Genomic DNA, 20,592 nt, shown 5'->3' with positions numbered 1-20,592 from the left:
TCCAGGTGGTGGTTCTGGCATCAGTGACCTACCTCCTCGCCTCTCCTCAAAAGCAAAGCCGAGGCCTGAGTCCCGGCGGCAGTGCTGCCCTAGTAAAGTCCAGCCACTTGCCCTTGTGGCTTCCTCAGAACTCTTCTCCTGCGCCTTGAGCATCTCCCCGTAGGTCTGGCTGTGTGAGCTACTTCCCAGACTCTTAGGAAAGAGGACGACGCTTCTGTCCTCCTTCTGGGTGCACTTTGGCCAGCACCAGGTGTGGCATGAGGTTACTGGAGACCAGCCGGAAAACCTTTCCGAGGGTAGGGGTGGGGCATGTGAGGAGGGGAAGCAGCAGAAAGCTTCCAGTAGGAAGCACAAAGCTCCGTACCTGCTTTCGGGGTTCGAAGCCAGTGCTACCCACAAACTCAACTACGCTGCTGGCAGGAAAGGGCCAAAGGAAACGCATGTAGTGGCCTGAGCAGAGACCTCAGGGCCTCAGGCCAACCGAGAGAGGAGGAAGTCCCAGAGTACAGACCGAAGATAGCACCAAGAAGTAGGGCTGAAGGACCTTTCTGGAAGGGCAGAGACATAAAAGGGGAAAACAAGGCCACACACAGTCTGGTTTACTGGCTCATCACACACACCAGATATGTACACAAACATAAATACTCCAATGTACAAATTTACACGGACTCACAGATCACCCCCTCGTCTCTTTCATCCAGCACCCCCCAACCTGTGCCCTATCCGTCCAGGCTCCGTTTTAGGATGAAGGCTTGCAGGGGGCTGGCAGGAGAAGGTAGGAATCTGGAGGAGGGAGAGGTCCTGCTCCCCTCTCCTCACAGGTACCTCCAAAGGGTCCTGTCCCTTTTCAGTGGCACCGTGGGGTAGAGGGCTAAAATACCTCCACTCCCCCTCTGCTGCAGCTCAAATCCCAGATGCCTCCTCTGGTCCCTCTGTCTTTCTCATTTGGCTCTTCTTCTGTTTGACTCTTCCTCTCCTTCCTTTCTCTGTCTTGGCTCCCCCCAGTGCGTGTAGGGAGGAGGGGCCCCAGGCCATGGAGTCCTTCTGGCCCCTGTGCCCTCTTCCTGGGCCTTATAGAAGGCTAGGACTTCGGTGCAGCTCAGCAGAGGTGTTGGCGCCATTGGCAGGCTCTCTGTTGGGGGTAGGTGCTAAGCCACAGCCCTCCCCAGGGCAGCCGTGCTGGATCAAGATGTCCGCGCACTCCTGGCTACCGGCCCGACGGGCGTAGGCCAGTGGAGTCAGGCCCCGGGCGTCCCGGCTCCTCACGTCCACCCCATACTGCGGAAGGAAGCACATTTTCACAGTTGGCACGACATGGCAAGGAAGGTGTGGGTTCTTGGGGGCAGAACGGAGATCAGGTAGGTCAGAGGAGCCTTCGAGGGTGGCCCTGGCAAGGCAAGGAGGGAGCCCACGACTCACCCAGATGAGCAGCTGTGTGAAGACGACGTTGGCCATGGCGCTGGAGAGATGGAGAGCCGTCCGCCCATCCCCGTCGCCGTAGGTCTCGTTCACCTCCTCCTTGGACCCGTGGGCCAGAAGCATCACCAGCAGCCGCAGGTCGTCCTCCACCACGGCCCGGAGCAGCTGCTGTCCCAGCGGCACGTCCGAGCTCGGCAGCGGGGCCAGGAAGAGCTTCTGTTCGTACTTGGCCCGTATCCAGCGCTCCTTCTCCTCTCTGCAACCACAGGTCCATCGAGGCATGAGCCAACGGGCAGGGGCTGGGGAGGGCGGTCAGGAAATGGCAGGAGCACCCCGAAAGGGGAATCGGCAGAGACAAGGCATAGGACGGGGCAGTGGAGAGACAAACCTAGGGAACGGACGGCACAGAGTGGGTAATGCAAAGGGTGTGGAAGAGGCTGAAAGGGAGGAACACTGAAGAGAGGCCCCTCGGGGGCAGCAGGGACGTAGGGGGCTGAGAGGGCAGGAAGATTCCAGGCAGGGCTCCCGTGGTAGCTTATCTGGACCTGCTGGAACAAAGGGGGTGGGGGGCCTACACTAGGGGCCCGTGCGCTATCCTATCTCCCACCCATTCTCCCCATCTCAGAGCTCAGGCTAGGGCCTTCACGCCACAGAGCGATAGGGCCCTGCGCATGCGCCTCCTGCTGGCCCCTGACCTGCTGATAAGGCTCAGAAAGGGCCTCTTGTTGTGAGGAGCCTGAGTGACAGGCGGGGAGGGGGAGGGGCACCCCAAGGGGCCAACTGCGGAGCAGAGCAACAGCCAGTTTTAACCCTTGGAGCACGGCTGCAGCTACTCAGCACCATCCCGATCTTCCCCATACCTGGGCACCACCGTCCCTTCCCTTTCTGGCCAGCCGCAGGGCCCCCCCTTCATCCACTCACCGGCAGGCGTCGGGCCCAGGCTTCGCATAGCCATCCAGGGCCCCCTCCCAGACACTGTTGGCCAGGGCATTGCCCATGGCGGTCATGACAGCCAGCAGCTCGGGTGGCCAGTCATCGAGGTCAAGGGAGCGGACGCGGGAGAGGTGAGCCCCCAGGTGTCGATGGGTCCCTGAGCACTCAATGCACATCAGGGCACCCAGGTTCAAGCTGGCCCAGTCTGGATCTAGGCGAGGAGAGGAAGCAGCATGAAGTCCACGGGCAACCAGCGTGAGACCACCGGGGAGGTCCCCTCTGGTGGCCCACCGGAAGGCTCTCGTCAGGCTTTCCCAAAGCCACCCCGACCCCAGCCCCGCCGGCCTCCACACTCACTGGGGGCGTCGCAGTCAATACAGAAGCTGTTGCCGCGAACGGTGCGAACGGCCTGCACGGCCAGGGCCGCGTTGTGGTTCCCCACGCGAGTCTGCACAGCGGGAGAGACCGGGGGCGGGGCGGGGGGGGGGGCGGTCAGTCACCAGGCCACCTTGGGTCCCACCCCAACCGGGCCTCCGTGCCAACCTTGTCCTTGGCGCTGCGGCAGCCCTGCAGGCTGGCAAGGATCTGGGCCTGCACGCTCTGCACCCACAGCTCCCGCTCCTCCGCTGTCGAGGCCTCGAAGTGCCACGTCTGCCCGGTGAGGGACACCAGCACAAACTCGAAGGACTCCTCCGCCTCTGTGGGGACAGGGATATTTGCCACCATCAGGGAGGGCGCCCCGCTGCCACACCTCCATCCGCTCTCCTGCCTGCCTGGCTCTCGTCCTCTTCCCCCCACCCCAGCCTCCAAGGCCAAGCCCACGAGTGCGGAGCAGCCCTCAAACCCCTCTTCCCGACCACCTGTGGCGCCTCGGTAAAGACAGGGTGCAAGGTCTTCGCGTCCCTGGCTGGCACTGCCAGGAATGGGCCTGGAACTCGGAGCAGGGTGCCTCCCGGAGCAGAGCGGGGTGTTTGGAGAAGGATGCGACGGGTGCTAGGAGGCGACGCTGGGAGAGGGTGGGGGAAGGCGGGTGCGGGCACCATCCGTACATGTCAGCTGCAGCCGCCTCATTTTGCAGCTCATTAAACCCAATATTCCTGACGGCGTCAGCGTGGGGCTCCTGGGAGCCGGGCCCCTCCCCCGCTACCCTGGCAGAGAGAGGCAGGAAGGACAAGTGGATGGGGAGAGGAGGCGAGGTTGTCCCCACAAACTGGGATGTGTGAGCGGAAAGGGACCTGAGGACAGCCGTGGTGCCCCGCTCTGTAGGCCGGACCGCGACCCCAAGCGACGTGGTGAAGCTGTTCCAAGCTCTGCTCCTCTCGGCCAACAGAAGACAGCGACACAAATCTCATTCCCAGCGGTCACCACCCTACGGGTGAACGATTCCTAACAAGCACTGAGACTGAATGTGTCCTGGGGGCTGGAGAGACAACTCAGATACCTGTGGGGAGGCCCAAGGCCGGAGTTCAGGTTCTGCCCCGCGGGCAGCCTCTCGCCTCAGTGACACACATTCCCTGGACGTCTTCCTGCTGGGCTCCTGCTCTAAGGGCACCTCTAACAGAAACTGCCTCCTAGAAAAAGAACGCTGGTACCCTTCCTTCCCCAGGCTCCACCATTCCACCTCACCTTGCTCTCAGTACAGCCTCTGAACTGCACAAACTCGGCCCTTTGCGGGGCTCAGTTCCCGGGTACCTGGGTCCCCTGCCACGCGTGCTAAGCATCACTACACCACGGTAGGCTGGGAAGGGCGGCTCTTTCCCCTAGAGGTGATCTCCACCCACACCCCTATCCCTGACAGTCGGAGCGGAAATGAGCCACTACGCATCGAGAAGTTCAACTTATCTGGGAGCAAAGAGACTTCAACCACTGAGAAGAGGAACACTTTGAAGATACTTTGGGAGAAAATCAGAGGAGTGCCATGATCAACGCCAAATTATGAGAAAGGCCCCGTGGAAAACACTCGAGGAGCTGGAATTCCTTAGCTTAAAGACGACTAAGGAGAGACCTCGCCAGCTAAGACACACGTATCAAGCACCAGTTATGTGCCCAGCACTCAGGAAACTCAACGGCTGATACAAGAGACACACAAAGCATAGGTCCTGCCCCCGAGTCTTGGAAGGGCTATTGGAGTAGCCGCCTGCCGTCTTTTACCTTCTACAGGGAATAAAAGAGAAGCTCACGTTTTAGTAGAAAGGGTTTAAATTAGGCAGAAGAAAGCGCTTTTCTAAGATTCTGGGTCTAGATTACCAAAAGAAGTTGTGGAAGTATGGTTATTGCTAATTATTATTACAAAATGCTTACTCTAAAAATGTTAAGAATGGTGTTGCTTTTAGGGTACTATCCCCGAATCCCACAGCCCACCTCCTGTGCCCCAGTTTCCCTCTAGGTCCCCCTAACCTTCAGCAGCACCGCTGGGGCCGTCTGGTCGGGGGGTCCCGGTGCTCTTTTTCCGCCGGTGCTTCTTCCGGTTGGAGTGGGGAGATGGGGGAGGCTCCAGCTTGGGGCTGGAACTGAGCACCTCAGCTGGGCCACTGGCTGGTGAGGGGAGAGTGGGAGAAGTGTGGGAAGAGGGAGGGAGGGGGGTGCGCAGAGCGCGAGACCTGCCTCGTGCCACTGGGAGCTCCACCCTGAACTGCAGCTGGACCACCCTGGGAGAGCCCCGGGGAGGGGTCTGCCGGCCGGTCCCAATCCCAGGTCCCAGAGCTTCCCCAGCCTTGGAGGAGGAGAAGGTGAAAGGGGAAGAGTGTGGGGAACTCGGATGAAAGGCAAGGAGGCATCGTAGTCGGCGGCTAGGGCAGGGCGGCTAGGGCTTTGGCAGCCCGGAGGGGCGGAAGGCGGCCCAGGGAACTCACAGGGAGCTGAAGCCCCAGCAGCTCCGCACCAAATTTATCCTCAATCACACTCCCCGCTCCTCACAATTAATAGCAGAATTAGAAACAATCAGGGAGCTGCCTAATTACTGTCAATTAGAGCGCGCTAATCAAGCTCCCGTCTCCCACACCCCGCCCGGCGCTCACCACTAAATGTCAAACTTCATTAGAGGCAGACACGCTCCCTCCCTCCCTGCCTTCCTCCTTCCAGACTCAACAGAGGGGCCCCAGGCCGTCAGGACAGGGACTCTGGGAAGCGCCCTCAGCTCCCCTTCTCCAACCCTCCGTGGTCACTGCCCCCAGGGGCGCTTGCACTTGGAGTAGGAGGTGGGGGAGATCCCCTGTGCTGTGAGCACCCAGTTCTTTCCTGCCGGCAGAGCTCAGACGGGGGTTAGGGGGTTAGTGCTTCGAGGGGGATGGGAGCCTGTGAGGGGCTCCTGGGAGGCACGGGGGGAAAAGAGTTGATGGGCCTTGGGCCAGCCAGGCACTGCTGCCCCGCCCGAGGCAAAGTGGGAGGAACAGCTTTGCCTGGGCTTCTGAGGGGACAGGGAACACCCTGGACTGGCCTGCTTCCCTCACACCCTTACCTGGGAAAGGAGGGCAGCCCTGTGCCCATTTCCCTTTCAATCTGCAGAACTGCTGAGCTGTGACCGAAGGGTTAGGATACGGGTGAGAGAAATTGGGGGAGGAAAGGGGGAAGGGGAAGGGCAGTGTGTGTGCGCGTGTGTGTGTGTGTGTGTGTGGGGGGGTGGTGCTCACTGAAGACGCAGGGAGAAGAAATAAGGGGAAGGGAGAGTCGGGATGTGAGCAAGGCACAAAAATGGACAAAAGGGGAAGAAAAGGAAGGAAGGTAGAAGGCGGGTGGGATGGCAGAGAGAAGGCCGAATTTCTGACCAGCTACACAGGATGGGGCCTCAGCCTGTCCAGCAGCAGGCCTGGGAAAACTGTCCGGATCCCGGATCCTACCTCTAGGAACCCCCTTCTCCGTGGTAGGAGAGTTGCCGCCTTCCAATCGCGTTCAAAGCCCCCAGCCTCCGACCTCCCTACTCCGCCGCTTCCCTGTCCCCCCCGCGGTGAGGCTGATGAGCTGGCTGCGCAGGGGGCTGATGGGGATGCGGGAGGCGCCACCGGCGCTGCCTGGGGACAGCGGTGGGTGGGCAGACGAGCTGCAGAGGGAAGGTCTCTGTGGCACCAGCCAGCCACAGGCAGGGCCCGGGGGCAGCAAAGGGGTAAACGGGCACGAAGTGGCCTTTGGTTGCTGGAGAAGGGAAGGGCTACAGCGTTCCTCAGACCACCCAGAGCTGGCCCCGCAGTGCTCTGCTGGGCCCCTCCCCTTGGCCTGGGCACCATCCCAACACAGCCTCCCAGGCTGCAGACGCTGCCTGGCTGCCCTCCTCTGTGTCGCTGAACAGGGTCCTGCGTACCTGGGGGCAGGGCATCACTCCACTGGTCGGCGCTGGAAACGGAGCAGGAGCGCTGGTGCAGCCCCTCAGGGCGAGGGCCAGCCCAGGCCGGGCTGCTGGCCGTGTAGGGGGCACCTGGGGGTGGGGGGGGGGGGGAAGGGTCAGACTGGGAAGGGAGGCTGGGGAAGGGGCACACAGACTTTCCTGAAAGTAGGGCTAAGGGCAGAACGTGCGAAATTCTAGCAGAATGTTGACCGAAAACGAGGGCTTTGCCAGGTACCGGGCCAGGCGTGCTGGAGACCCAGAGGCCTCACCCGGGCCCTCCACAGCTCGGGAGGCAGCTGGTCCCACGTTTCACACCCCTCTCCATGAAGAGCGCGTCCGCCCCTGCCCGCTTCCTGTAGCCGGAAGAGCGGGGCACGGGGTACCCACACCCCCATGACCACGGTGCTCCTCGCCTGGCCACCGTCCCCGGCCCCCTTCCCCTCCTGACCGGGCCCCTGCACCCTGCATTCTAGTCCACACATGCCATTTGCTTTGCCTCAGCTTTGGTGCCGTTCCGACGAGAAATAAGTGTATCAAATTCAAGTAATTATGTCTAATTAGTATTAGTAATTATCCTGTTGGGCTGGAGAAAATTAATCTTTCGTTTCCCATCAGGGAGGAATGGCAGAGCCAAGGGGAACCAAAGGCTCAGGAGTCCAAGGCCAGGGCAGGAGGGCCTCGCATGCCCTCACAACTCCCGCCGGACTCCCTCGGCACGGAGTCCCTCAAAGAGAGCCCGCGGGGACAGCCACGGGGCCTCCGCTGCCCTCTCACCTCAGGCCACCTAAGCATGGGGACTGAGGCCAGAGGGCAATGGAGATGGGAAGTCTGAGGACAGGTGGACCACGCCCGAGGTGCTGGAAAAGCAGAGGCAGCCCAGCGCTGGAGGTTAGTAAGGAGGCAGAGACAGGGCCCGGGGGCCGGACACGGTGGGAGAGCAAGCGTCAGAGTCAAGGCTTCCACCAGTCCCGGGAACACACGGGCGGAGTTTCTGGAAGCCGAGGGATGGGAAGCTCTGAGCTGAAGCCACTAGAAGGTAAAGAAACGTGCTCTGGGGACCGTGCGATGCCGAAAGGTGGAAGGCACGTTTTGTGTTTCTCTTGTATTCGTCGTGACACCCGAGGCAGGACCAGACGCTCAGTAAGTGCCTATTAATATACGTGTGGTGCCAACACTGCCTGCCGGCCTGCCCCACTCCCCGTCCCCCCCATCCCCTCGAGGCAACATGCCGGTACTTTCTCTTCACAATCCCGCCCCCCCTGCCACTCTGGGCTGACAGCTCCCTGCAAACTGCCCTTCCCGGGGCACCCTCCTCGCTCCCTGGCAGGAGACCCTCCAGGGCGGCATAGGCAGTTCCTAAATTCTCAGAGACCTCGCTTCCCCCTACCCCTCTCCCGCTCCCGTCCCCTCCTGGCTTCCAAATCTTACCCCTGCTTCGTCCCGGCCCCACCCAAAGACATCACAGGCCCAACTTCCTCCCCGAGCCCCCCAACTCAAAACCCCCGAGGGAGGGAAAGTGCTTTCCCTTTTCTTTGTTAATTCTCCCCTCATTACGCCTGCAATCCCACAATCAGTGTGCACTGTAATTGTCGAATTTGATGCTAATGATTAATGAATTAAACATGGAGCCATCAATTAGTCCTCGGAGGATAATTCTGCATAAAGCAGCGGATAATGTAATTACAGTAACAAAGATAATGAGATGTTAACATCGCCCGGTGAGCGCGAGACATGTGTGAGTGTGCACGAGGTCGGTGTCGGCGTGCGGTGGAGGGGACACAGGCTTGGGTAAATGCCCCGTCTGTGTGTTCTGGGGACGCCGGTGCTCGTGGGTGCCGGGAATCGTGCGGGTGAGCATGCCGTGTGTGTCTCTCTCGTCCAGGGGCACCCCTCCCCAGGGGAAGGCTATCAGGGCCCAGGAATGTGACAGGACAGGGGGTCCCACTGTTTCCCTTTGAGGAAGCCGCCCGGCTTTCCCCTGGCTACCTGACTTCAAGGAAAGGCTCCCCACCTAGAGTCCTGACACTTCTTCATCCTCTGGTATGACAGGAGAACGCCCACCCCCCACCCAAGCCCGATGAGAGGCTGCCCCGCATGGCCTCCGTGCAGCTCCGGAGCGCTTAGGGCCCTGGCTGATCCCCAGCCCTCCGTGCCCCTGCAGGCCAGCGATTTCCCAGCAGCCCTCACTTGGCTCTCCGGGCAGAGCACGTGGCCCGCCGTCTCTGCCATTCAACCCTTCCCCTAGTGCACCCCTCCAGGGGGCTCTCAGCACCCCACCGTGATGCTCACCCATCCTTCCTTCCTTCCTTCCCTTAGTCTACTAGAGGTCCCCCTCTGCACGGTCAAGGGCTTCCGTCCGAGCTCGGGGTGGCTTGGGGAAGCGTGGCTTTTCGAGTCAGGCACGGTTAGGTTCAAACCGCAGCTCTACCACTTACTGTGGGATTTTACAGGCAAGTTTTCTTAAGCTCGCCGAGCCTTCTGTTTCCTCATCCGCAAAGCGGGGAGGATGACCTCCACTTCCCGGGGCTGCAAAACCGCGGCCCGACAGGCTCGATCGGCAGGTGGCAGTCCCTCCAGCCTGGTCAGCGGGGACTGAACAAATGCCACGGGGCCGGGGTGCCACGTGCCCACTTGCCCCAAACAAGGAGGCCACGCAGGAGGCCACGGTCTGACCTCTGAACCCGGAGTCGCTCCTGCGGGCCTATCGGCATCCCGAGGGGGGCGGTTCTACGGGGTCTGTTTCGTCCGACTCCAGGGACTTAGTACCCACCCCTCCGTCCACTGAATGCCCGCAGCGGCCTAGTGCTGTGATGCAGAAGCACCCCCTGGTCTCCCTGCCCTCTGGGGAACAGCACACCTGTGCCACTAAGAGCCACCCCTGGGACAGGGGCACCTCGCAGCAACTGGGAGGGCGGGAGAGTGTCGTGAGCAGCTGTTTCTGGGTCCAAGGACAAGGAGAGCCAATCATGTAGGACAACAGTAGGGCCCAGAAGCCAAGGTGGATCTGGGGCAAGGGGACTCGGTGCGGGCAGGACAGCAGTGTGGCTTAGGAGCCACAGAGGCCTCGGGAGGCACAAAGAGCCAGAGACAGAAAGGAACGTAAGCATCCTTCACCTGAACTCAGGGTACCATCTGGAAAGGTAAGAACCGGTCAAGGAAAAGCCGCCACGCCCCAAGTCCACACTCTCAGGCTCTAGTCCTTCTTCCCGCACCGCCAGACACACGGCAGAGTCGGCGCGGCTTTTAGCTTCCCTCTAAACTCCGTCCTCTCTGAGCAAAGACCCTACCTCTCACTGCAGCCCCACGGACGTTTGCCGGGGCACCCCAGGGAGCTCTGCCCCCGTCCACCTCCCTCCCCACCCACACGACACGCATGCCAGAGGTCCCACCGTCGCCAGCCTTGGCTCCAGACGAGGCCACATGGTCCCAGGACCCCTGACGGCACCTGTCGGCAGGAGGCTGTCGGGCCCTATGCTCCATCTGCAAACCACCCGCCGGGCTGTATGCCGGCTGCTACCCCTGCCACCTCCGTGAGGGCAGCGTTTTGGCAAATGCATTTGGCCGAGCCGATCCTGAAGCATAACCCTGGGTGGCAGGCATGTCTGGAGCCCTAAGGACCCAGGCTGCGAAACAGGCCCCACAGCCGCCTACCTTTTTAGGCCTCCGTCGCCACACTCTCCACTCTTCTAGAGAAAGGAAGCAATGCTCTCCACGTGCCCGCCAACCCCCCTCACCTTGGCAGCCACCTCACCTGTGCCCCCGCCCAGCTGCGTGTTACTCCGCTCCAAGGCCAGCCCGTTGGCCCGGGGGCTGGTGCCTGGGGCTGTGGCAGGCGTGGCTCGGGGCAGGCGCTTCCCTGGCACTTTCACTGTCGTCCGCAGCAGGTCGATCTCCTTGCCGTGGATGTTCTGCATGTAATCCTAAGGGCCACGTGGACAAAACAGACAAAGATTCATTAGGACGGGTCACTCCTCGGCAGCACTTGGTCCCTGACGCTGACCCGCCAACTCAGGTCTTGCCCGCGCCGGAGGACACAGAAAGAGAGAGGAGAAAGCCCAAGTTCTAGAAAGCAGGACTGGGAAGCCCACCGATCTCCACCTCTGGACGACACCCGAGCGCAGCTCTGGGGGGACTCAGCCAGGAGCGGGGCAGCGTCCAGGGGGAAAGAAGGGCGTGGAGCAAGAGCTGAGGCGCGGGGCTCCTCGAGGAAAGACAGCTCAGGAGGCAACGCAAATGAGGCCAAACACCGGACCGAGGCGGAATTTAGGAAGAGAAGGCCCACGTGGCCAGGAGAGGAACTGACAAACTCCCCAGGACACAGATGACTGGGTTGCTCCAGGCTCTGGGTGGCCAGCCACCGAGTACTTGGGCCCTGTTTCCAGAAGCTTCCGCCACCACTGGGGCCCAGGGAACTTTCAGACCCTCGAACAGTCCCTCACTCCTTACAACAGTGCCTGACAATAAATATTTGTGAGCAGTCAAAAAGAAGCCTTTGATTCTTTTTGCCATTCTTAGGAATACAGAGACAGGTCCACGGTTTCACAGGTACCAGCGAAATAACAGTAACTGTTGTCACCACCTCACCTGCCCACTTATACGCCCCGCTATTCCCTGCACTCTGGCCACAGCTTATATTTCCTGTATTTTCACAAGGACATAGGAGGGGGTGTTACCAGGGCCACTTTACAGTTGAAGAAATGGCTCACGAAGGTTAATCTGCCCAAGGTCACATGATCAGAAGGCGGCAGAACCAGACTCGGGCCCCGCCTTTGCAGATTCCCAAGGCAGTGCACTGAAGGCAGACCTCCGCGGCCCAGGAACTCCCCCCGACTTCAAGTCAGCACCCAAGGGGCCCCAGAAGGGGAGGAGTGGGGAGCAACCAGAGAGTGAGAGCCGCTCCTTGCCCCCACCCGTTCCCACCATATGGCCACTGGCCTAAGAGTCCCGCGGTGGAGCCACAACCTGGGGGCCACAGAGCAGAGCCCGGCCCCCGGCCTCTAGCTTCCTGCTTTAGACCCGAGCCTGGCCGGACCCGAGCTCTGCCCACTGCTTCTGGTCTCTCCTTCCAGACGGCCGACTCCCACTTCCTCGCTGCCGTCACCGGCAAGGCAAGGTCTGCAGCAGGTCCCAGCCTCACGTCCCCGGTGATATGTGGCCAAAAAAACTCCTTCCAGGGAACAGGATCAGGCCGGTGGTGCCAGCTGCAGCTTTGATGGGATCCCACCGATCAGACTCCAACCTGCTCTTCTCCCCTCAGGAGCACCCTGGGGGAGCTTGGTACACAGAGTTTCCCTGAGACACGGTCCCCCTGTGGTTACAGCCCCCAGCCCCTCGTACCTTCACCCGCTCTGGGACTTCAGACTTTCTGTCACCTGGCGGCTCTCCTGCCTTCTCACCCGTTAGCTTCAGGGAAAAGGGACCGTGTCCTCAGTTTTTTTTTTTTTTTCTAATGTTTATTTTTTGAGAGACAGAGACAGCATGAGCTGGGGAGGGGACAGAGAGAGAGGGGAAGCCACAGATTCCGAAGCAGGTTCCGAGCTGTCAGCACAGAGCCCGACACAGGGCTCGAACTCATGAACCACGAGATCGTGACCTGAGCTGAAGTCGGAGGCTCAAGCGACTGAGCCCCCCCAGGTGCCCCCGGTGTCCTCTGTTTTAAAGCGCAGGAGGGGAATGCTACCTTTTGGGAGACAAGGAAAAGGCAGGGGCTGACCAGGGGCTCGCAGCAGCCCCTGCTCTGGGAACGACCAAGACGTCGAGCGGAACCAAGAGAACATGCGAGCTTCCAGTTAGGAGGAGGGGCAAGAGAAAGGAAAGGGCGCCCGATACCAGGCTCCCGCCTCAGGCTGCACCTCACTTCCGAGGTGGGTCATCAGGGCAGGGGACCCCTGAGGGCCATGGGAAGGAGGGGCGCCGCTGAGGCGAGCACCGTGGCCTCACCAGCAGCGGTGAGGCCCGGCCGGGCCTGTAGATGTCTTCTGTTCTCCATGAAGCTCGGACACCTTCACAGGCACACGGCCCTTCAGAAGGACAGAGGGGCCTCGTCAGGCACAGAGGAAGAGCGCCCCCCTGCTCCCCCCCCGTGTGACCAGGGAGGAGCTCACTTCCACGCAGCTCTGGGCTGCGTGCACCCCCTCCGGCCACCACCTGGTCCCCCATTAGGAACAGCGCCCGGTGCCCGGCCCCCCCGGCTCCCAGGGGGTCGGCTTCAGGTCTCAGAACCACAGGACGACACTAGAGAAGTCAGGAGGAGCAGTCTTCACTCATGGGGGGGACCCCTGTGACAACCTCTCACCCCCAGGGTTCTCTGTCACCAGCGCTGAGCCACGCCACGGTGGCTGGGAGAGACAAACCCAGGAGCCCCTTTCCTGTCCCCCGCCCCGTGTCCCTTCTATGCTTCCACTTTTCAGCAAACTCAGCACGCCCATCCGGCCACGGCTGGCCCTCAGCTCTTGCTTTCAGCCCAGAGCCCAGCATCGGCCCGTCTCGAGCCCTCCTTGGTGGGAGCCCAGCGTCCACTCGGCTTCTGCACGCACCCGTCGCGGGTCCCCGCACAGAGTCTCACATCTCGGATTGGCTGCTCCAGACAACTGTCAACAGCTGGCTGGGCCGAAGACGCAGCTGCGGTCCCCCTCTTGGGGGAGGGGCTCGGGCTGCTCTAGTTCACAAGGAGGTCACAGCAGCTGCAACAGTTTTCAGGCCCCACGACGGCCCTGGGACGCCCAGGCTGGGACGTGGGACAATCGGACCCCATGCCGAGGACAGAAGCTGCACAGAGGGACTCTGTTCTGGGCCCAGGGGCCAGAGACCAACCTGAGGGGCCCGGCCCCCCTCGGGCTCCCTGGCCACACCAGGGGGCGTGGCTAGTGGCAGGGCAGGCCTGCAGCCTCGCGCTCTGCTCGGCTCTGGGACCGGGACCGCGCTAGGAGACTAGGAGAGGGGGACCCAGCCCAAGGACAGTGTGGTAAGGAGCGCGAGGAGCAGCAGCAGGGACAGGGACACGAGGGGCAGAGCAACAGCGTTTCCCTCCGTCAGCAGAACGGGGAGCTCGGCGGTGGCGGTGGCAGCGGCTGCTCAGGAGAGCGGTCACCACGGCTGCCTTTATTACCCACCATCAAACAGCAATTTCTTCCCCAGCCTCCTCGCTAATTACCCAGCCAGCGTTCTCATCTCGTTTTATTACTGGAATTAACAACGAGTTCAGAGCGTGGAAAGCTATTAAGATGTGTGATTAAGCCACATTCAATTAGTTTCTACAAACAATTTAATTGATGTTGCAGATAGAATTAACAGAAGGTGATTGTGTGAATGGCTCCGCTGGCTGCAAAATGGGGGAGGCTGTGGCGGGCTCTCTTGGGCCAGGCAAGGATCGGGCGTAAGGCTTGAGGCCTGCCCACCAGCCCTTCCTCTGTACGCCCTTCCAGTCCCTCCAACCCCACTGGCCTCTGTCGGCAGGTGAGTCACCGGTACGGCCGCCCTCTGGTCCCTGAGACGGCAGCACCCTAGGCCCAGAGTAGTGCGCGTCCCTCTGGGGTTACCGGAAGGCCCCTCGGCCGCACGGCGCCCGAACAGGAGGGAACCTCCCGGGAGACAGGCCGCCCTCGGCACGGGGATGGCGGTCAACTAAGACGCTTGCTCAGGTTGGGAAACACGGCAAAGGGGAGACGGAGGCAGGTAAGCCAACAACACTTGAGAGCTGCAACCGAGGAAGGAAAGCAAGAAGCGAGGGGGGCGGACGGAGCGGGCAGCCTTAGCCAGGAGGAGACGCCAACCCCGGTCTCGCAGCGGCACGTGACGACCCCTGATTTGGTCTTCACTCCAGCTTCTGTTTTGAACCCCGATTCGTGTCTGCTGAGAAAAGCAGCGCCCACAGGGCAGGGATGCTGCCATCTGCACAGCCCAGTCCCCCCCGGATGCTGGCGTGGGAGGAAGACATAGGTTTTGATCCCAGAGTCAATGGATGAAGAGCAGACACAGAGCCTGTGCTCTCAGAGGAGCCTTTTGCTCAACCTCTCCACGAGGTCCCGTGGCCCAGAGAACAAGAGGCCAGCAGGGCCGCCTGCCTCTTAGACTCACCTTGCAGGAAAGCAAGGAAGGGGCTGGAAGCCCCTGCCACCCACATCCCGTCCCAGGCCCCTGAACACACCAAGAAGCACAGAGCTCAACAGGCGAGGCGCTGGAAGGGACTCGGAGAAGCTCAGGCACCCATCCTGGCCCAGGCAGGCCCATGGGGTCCCTCCACCCTTCCTGACAACAGTCTAGGCAACACTTGCCCGGATGTTAACTCTCCGAGAACTTTCTCAGCCAGCCCCGAAGAGAGCTGCTCTCGGCACATGCAGAAAATTCCGGGTGATGCTCCGAGTCAAAGTCATGGGTCCAAGTATTAGCTCAGCCAGTGGCTGGGTGACCGATGACGATCCAGCCGGCCCCGCCAAGCTTCTGCTCTCTAATTGGTTGAGTGTAAAACCAGAGTTCTCGCGAGCCTTTACCTTCCCTTCCTAAACCCAAACCAAACACAGCATCTCACACATTCCTTTGTGTCCCGGGACCCCTCTACGGTCCCCCTCCCCCTCTCCGGGCTTCCTCCATTATCTGAGACATGGGGACAGGCTAAGGGGACAGACACAGCTAGGGCGGCACAAAGCAGAAAGAACAGGTAAGGGTGCACAGAGGGGAACGCCAAGGCCACCCCCACACGGAGCGGGGAGGGGTGTAGGGGGGACCAGGATGCTTCGGAGAGGCTAGTTCCCAGCTCCACTGGCAAGACGCCGCCTGAGGAGAGCGAGTCCATCTTGCCTGGGGGCCGGGGCGGCCGGGGTGAAAATACAAGCAGCTGGGAGTTAGCAGGAGCTAGACTGGCCTAGAATCGGGCCTGGCTGGGAAATGCCGAGGCTCTGCTGTCTCTGTGCTACAGAGCCCTGTACCTGCAGGAGGCCCCGTGACTTTCTAGGACACCTGTGTCGCGCTGCCTCGCACGGGCTCAGCAGCAGGACCGGGTCTGCGTACAAGGCGGCCGCTGGAGTAGGGGAGGGGATGGTGCTGAGGGGCCTCTACCAAGTCCCCAAGGCCACCTGGTGTGGCCCGTCCTCAACCCCCCAGTCTCCTGAGGCCGGCTCCCACCCTGTGGAGGATGAGACGCTAGGAGGAAACGCTAAGTAGCGGCGTCCCCCGAGTTAAGGGGAACGGTTAGTGCCCGAGGAGTCGGATACGGAGAAACCCAGGAGGGCGAGGCCGGGCTCCGGCCTGATGGGAAGCAGACCGCCCGGCCGCTATTCCCGAGCCGGGCCTTCGTGCGTTTTCGTGCCTGGGAGGTGCCCTCGGGACCGGGTTACGGCCAGAACCGCGCATCCCCGGCGCCTCTTGGGTCGGGCCTCCCCGACACCTTGTGCAGATTCAGAGGCAGCCAAGGGACCCTCGGAGGCAGGCCCTGGGCTCCTGGGCCGGGGGTGGGGCCGGCCCGCGTGCTGTGCTTGAGGGGGTTCACGGGAGAACTCATTAGCCCCACAGTGGGGCGGTGACAGAGATGGATTCTGGTGACAGCTGTGTGCTGGAGCCACGCGGTGAGGGGAGGCGGGAGGCGGGAAGGGTGGGAGAGCTGCCACGGGGGCCACTCTACAGTCACCGCACCGCCCCCCTCGCCGGGGCACAGGCCACCCCCCCCCAGACCCCTCCACCCGCCATCGTCGCCACCCCCACGCTCCCTTTCCCCGAGAGGACGCGTGCCATTCTCCGCAGCCCCGGCCCAACTGCCCCCCGGCTCTCCATCACGCCAGGCCCGGGAACCCAGGGACTCCCGTGCTCGCGTGGCTCCCCAAGAGACAACTGGGCGGTGACACCGGCATCCCCAGCTTGAGCAATTCCAGGTAAGTGGGGCCCAATCCCGCTCTCTCCACAAGCGGGGGCCAGGATGTGGGGCCCGACCGCACACAGCAGCCTCGCCTAGAGGCAGCCATCCCCGGGGGTGAGTCTCCTCTCAAGGGCGCAGCCACAAGTCAGACTTTAGAATGAAGGGCTCGGCCCCGGCCTCGGTCGCACAGGTGGTGTGGTTCCCAAGCCGCCAAAGTGAGGCTCTTCCCAAAGGGCAGGTGCCTTTGAACCCACTGAGGCCTGCTTCCCTTCAGTCGTGGAGTCAGCGCCCCCCTCCACTCGGGTCACTCTTCCTCGGGTCCCCAACCCCTCCCCCAGACTCACGTGCAGACTGGGGTGGTAGGTGAGCAGTCCGTTGTCACAGAGCGTCACGTACTTCTTCTTCCACTCCTTGTTCAGGGACTTGCCACTCCGTTTCAGCAGGATGCCCTGAGGACAGAGGCGGGATCAGAGACAGGTGCCAGCCCCGCACGTCGGGGGGCCCGGAGAAGGTCAGGGGGGCACTAGGGAACACCGTCCTCCGTCGCCCGTCCTCCTGGGCCACTGTGCTCCTCTGAGCAGAGAGGCTGTAAAGGACCAGAGCCGACCTGGGGGAAGCCAGTTAGACGGGACCTTCCACGGAACTTGGGCTTCCCTGACGGTTCACCAGCAAGCAGCCTGGGGGCCGCCCCCTTCCCCGGAGTCGTGGGGCCGTGCCAGCAGCAGGAGGCAGGGTTTCAGGTGGCCTCTGGCAGTGATGCTCCTGCCCGTGTGTCTCCAGGGGTGGGTGAATAGGGCAGAAATCCCCTAACCGCCCCCGGAATGTTCCAGACTCCCCAAGGCGCAGCCCCGGCCACAGAGCTCAGCGACCAAATTTCCCCTGCAAGCCTGTCCGTGTGTTTTGTTCACTGACACACCCTCAGCACCATGACAGTGCTTGGGACACGGCAGGCACTCGGCGAACGTCCGGTGGGTGGGTTGAAAGAAGCCAGCTGAGACCGTGGCCGCCAGAGATGCTGAAAGGGGAGGACACCTGCAGAGAACTCCAAGAACGGCCTCCACCTGCCTCTAAGGGCAACCCCTGAAGAGGCCCTCACCCGTCTCTGGCTCTCTCCTTGACACGACAGTCATCACAGGAGAAGGAATGGCTGAGGAGAGGAGCGGGGGTCAGGGGAAGGACAGTACCACCAACAGGTCCCGGTGGCAGGTTCTCAGGACCAGCATCAACCGAAGGCAGGAGGGCCGACAAGAGGCAGTGCCGCCTGGAGATTCCCAGACAAAACTCCAAGGGCACAGCCACCGGGAGGGGGCTCAAGCGGGGAGTCAGGATCAGCAGCGGCCTAGGAGAGCAGGGGAAGCACCCGGAGCCCAACCGCAGTGGGCACCAGAGAGGAGGAGCTCAAAGATGTGGCCCTGATCACAAGGCCTTCTCCCTTAGGAATGGAGGGCCCTGCTCTCAGACAAGCAGGAAAACCGGGATTAAGAGATTCGAGTGTGGGGGCGCCTGGGGCCTCAGTCGGTTAAGCGTCCAACTTTGGCTCAGGTCATGATCTCACGGTTCGTGGGTTCGAGCCCCACGTCGGGCTCTGTGCTGACAGCACAAAGCCTGCCTGGCATATTCTCTCTCTCTCTGCCCCTCCCCTGCTTGCACGTGCTCTCTCATAATAAATAAACATTAAAAAAAAGAGAGAGAGAGAGAGAGATTCAAGTATGAGGAAATAGTATCACCTATGGTTCTGGGGCCCAAAGGGGGAGGTTAACCCCAGTTCTCTCACACCTCCTCTCTAAGCTCTTCCGGAGAGCAGGCTCAGTCCTAAAGGGAGGAGGTTAGCCAACAGGCGATTGGAATTTCCTGCCCGATCTACCTCCTCACGAGGGACCAAGATGGGGCTGAGAAAGTCTCCCACCTTTCAATACATCCCCACTAGCACTTCTTCCTTTCTCTCTTTCTTCCCGCCGCCCCCAAAAGGCAGATGCCGTTGCGGGGAGACTCAGTTGAGCGTCCGGGGCCATCTGAGGACACGCTCTACCACCCGGTCCCCCTCAGCACCAGACACCCTATCCTCACATGGAGCACCTGAAGACGAGTGGTATTAATGGGACCTTCGCTGGAGTGGGTGGCTGGAACATTCCGGAAGGCAGTCAGGCCCCTGCCCAGGGGTCCATGAAGGAGCCTCAGTGACCTGCTTCTGGGCGTGGCATCCACCCCCTCACAGCCAGGAACAAGGCAACGGTAAGCTGCTCCCCGTCCCCGGGCTGTGGACAACACCCATGAGAACCAACAGCCAGACTCTGGACAAGGCAGCCCCCCGTCTCACCCGGTGCCCTCAGGAAGCGCTGGGGGGACGGCAGCTCCCCTGCCCCTCCTCTCTCCTTCTTCCACACCTCCTCAGCCTCCAGTGGGAGAGTCCACGCCAGCCTCTGTTCTCAAGTCCTCGCAGGCCCCGCCCTGGCCTCCCTCGCCTGACCCTTCCTCTCTATCATGGCCGAGCCCTTCCCTCCTGGGCCCGGTCCCAGCTCCGGGTCAGGTCGAGGGAAAGGGAAGCCAGACTCCGCTCCCCCTTCTGCGGCCAGCTAGCCCCTAACATCAAACAAGTGACCGCCTGAGCCTCAGTTTCCACAGACAGATAGGGAGAGCAGACTCACGTATGGAGGTTTCCTCCCTCTTCCCAGCACGGAATCAGGACTCAGGATGCCAAGGAGGGAGGCCCTTTTCTACCCAGAACTCTCTCCCCTCCTTCACCTGGGCCTCGGTCGGGGAGGAGCCACGGAGGAGCCACGGACCAGCCCAGCGCTAATGAGCTCAGTGAGCTCACCGGCAGGGGTGTGGGAGGAGTGCCGGCTTGATGGAGAAAAGCCGGCCAGGGCCTCAACCTGCCACCCACTCGCGCCTCCAGCCCGCCTCTCACCTGCCAGCCCGGCCCAGACGCAGAGCAGGCGGCAAAGGCTGGGCTAGCCGCATAGTGGATAGGCCTTGCCTACCCGGCACCTCCTTCCCTCTCGAGTCCTGCCTTCCGAGGAGGGAGACGAGCTACAGGGGTTCCTGCTCCCCTCCCTGGCCGGCCCGGCTGCGCACGGCGGAGCAGGAAGCAATCTGGGGCGGAATGGGAGCGGCGCGGAGGCGCCAGCCCCAGAGGACCCGTTCCGCCGCCGCCTCCCTCCCAGCTCCGCCAGCCGGCTTAATTGCGGAGTCCGGATTGATTGGGAATGCAAATGGCAACTGAAATGCAATCTCCACTCCCAGCAGGAGTGGGGGGGCGGGGAGGGGGAGGGAGTGGAATGGGGAGGAAGGGACCCGAGGGTGGGGAAGGGGCCAGAGCGGCCCGGGCAGCTGGAGGTTGGGGGAAGTCACCCGAGGATGAGCCCCTGGGGCTGGGAAACTAGAGCAGGGAGCACCCCCCCCAACCCCAGCGCAGGCACACCCTAACCGCCCCGAGAGAGAGATCCCGCCGCGGATCAGCGCTCAGGTTTCTTCCTGCAGGGGGTCCCTGAGGCTTAGTGGCCTGTATCGGCCAAGTGGCCCAGTCGACCCCTTAGGCCGGCCAGGGGCTGGGCCTGAACCCTGGGTGCAAGTTCACAGGGCCTCACCCCCACCCCTCAGTTTTCCCCTCCCCTCTCTGTGGGGGATTCAGGGAACAGATACCTTAGCCCGTACCCCCAAACAAGATGGGACCCCAAACAGGACGCAGGCATTTGAGACCACGTTTATCTCAGAGCAAAGGCCCTGGAGAAAGTGTTCTCTTGTATTTATTTAACGTTTGTGTGCGCGAATACACCCTCTCAGAATGCACCCGCCCCCAAAGCAGACAGTGACGGGCCTCCGTGAGACGCATCCACGGTGCCCGGCTCGCGCCCCCCCCCCACCGCCCCCAAGGAGGCGGTCGGTCTGCAGAGTCCCAGAGACACGGGATCACATCACCAACAGGTTTGTGGCGTCCGATTCTGCACCCAGACACACACACACAGACACGTCTCTCTCAGCCACTCCACGTGGCCTCCCCGGAGGTGGCCCCACTAGACTGGTCTCTGCCAGGCCTCAGTGTGACGCTATTTCAGGGGAGGGCAGAGGCATTACG

The 20,592-nt window shown here is 61.8% G+C and overlaps 1 protein-coding gene across 4 annotated transcripts in view; it reads right to left on the bottom strand.

The window, feature by feature from the left end:
- Positions 1–582: 582 nt before the first annotated feature.
- The window catches only part of AGAP3 (ArfGAP with GTPase domain, ankyrin repeat and PH domain 3), a 54,948-nt gene continuing 34,938 nt past the window's right edge, over positions 583–20,592 (bottom strand). For 2 of the 4 annotated variants that reach the window (XM_043589937.1, XM_043589941.1), the window contains exons 10-18: positions 16,862–16,966; positions 10,422–10,590; positions 6,647–6,760; positions 4,750–4,887; positions 2,896–3,050; positions 2,710–2,800; positions 2,341–2,563; positions 1,420–1,675; positions 583–1,278 (exon numbers count right to left, since the gene is read on the bottom strand). In XM_043589937.1, the coding sequence (XP_043445872.1) occupies positions 1,072–1,278; positions 1,420–1,675; positions 2,341–2,563; positions 2,710–2,800; positions 2,896–3,050; positions 4,750–4,887; positions 6,647–6,760; positions 10,422–10,590; positions 16,862–16,966 (1,458 nt within the window). In that variant the 3' untranslated portion in view covers positions 583–1,071. Of the gene's footprint in view, positions 1,279–1,419; positions 1,676–1,696; positions 1,808–2,340; positions 2,564–2,709; positions 2,801–2,895; positions 3,051–4,749; positions 4,888–6,646; positions 6,761–10,421; positions 10,591–16,861; positions 16,967–20,592 lie in introns of those variants that run through there. The other 2 variants (XM_043589939.1, XM_043589938.1) reach the window with 2 other exon arrangements.

The sequence above is a fragment of the Prionailurus bengalensis genome, chromosome A2 (genome assembly GCF_016509475.1).
Source record: "Prionailurus bengalensis isolate Pbe53 chromosome A2, Fcat_Pben_1.1_paternal_pri, whole genome shotgun sequence".
NCBI lineage: Eukaryota > Metazoa > Chordata > Mammalia > Carnivora > Felidae > Prionailurus > Prionailurus bengalensis.
This window is presented reverse-complemented; position numbering and strand designations above follow the sequence as displayed.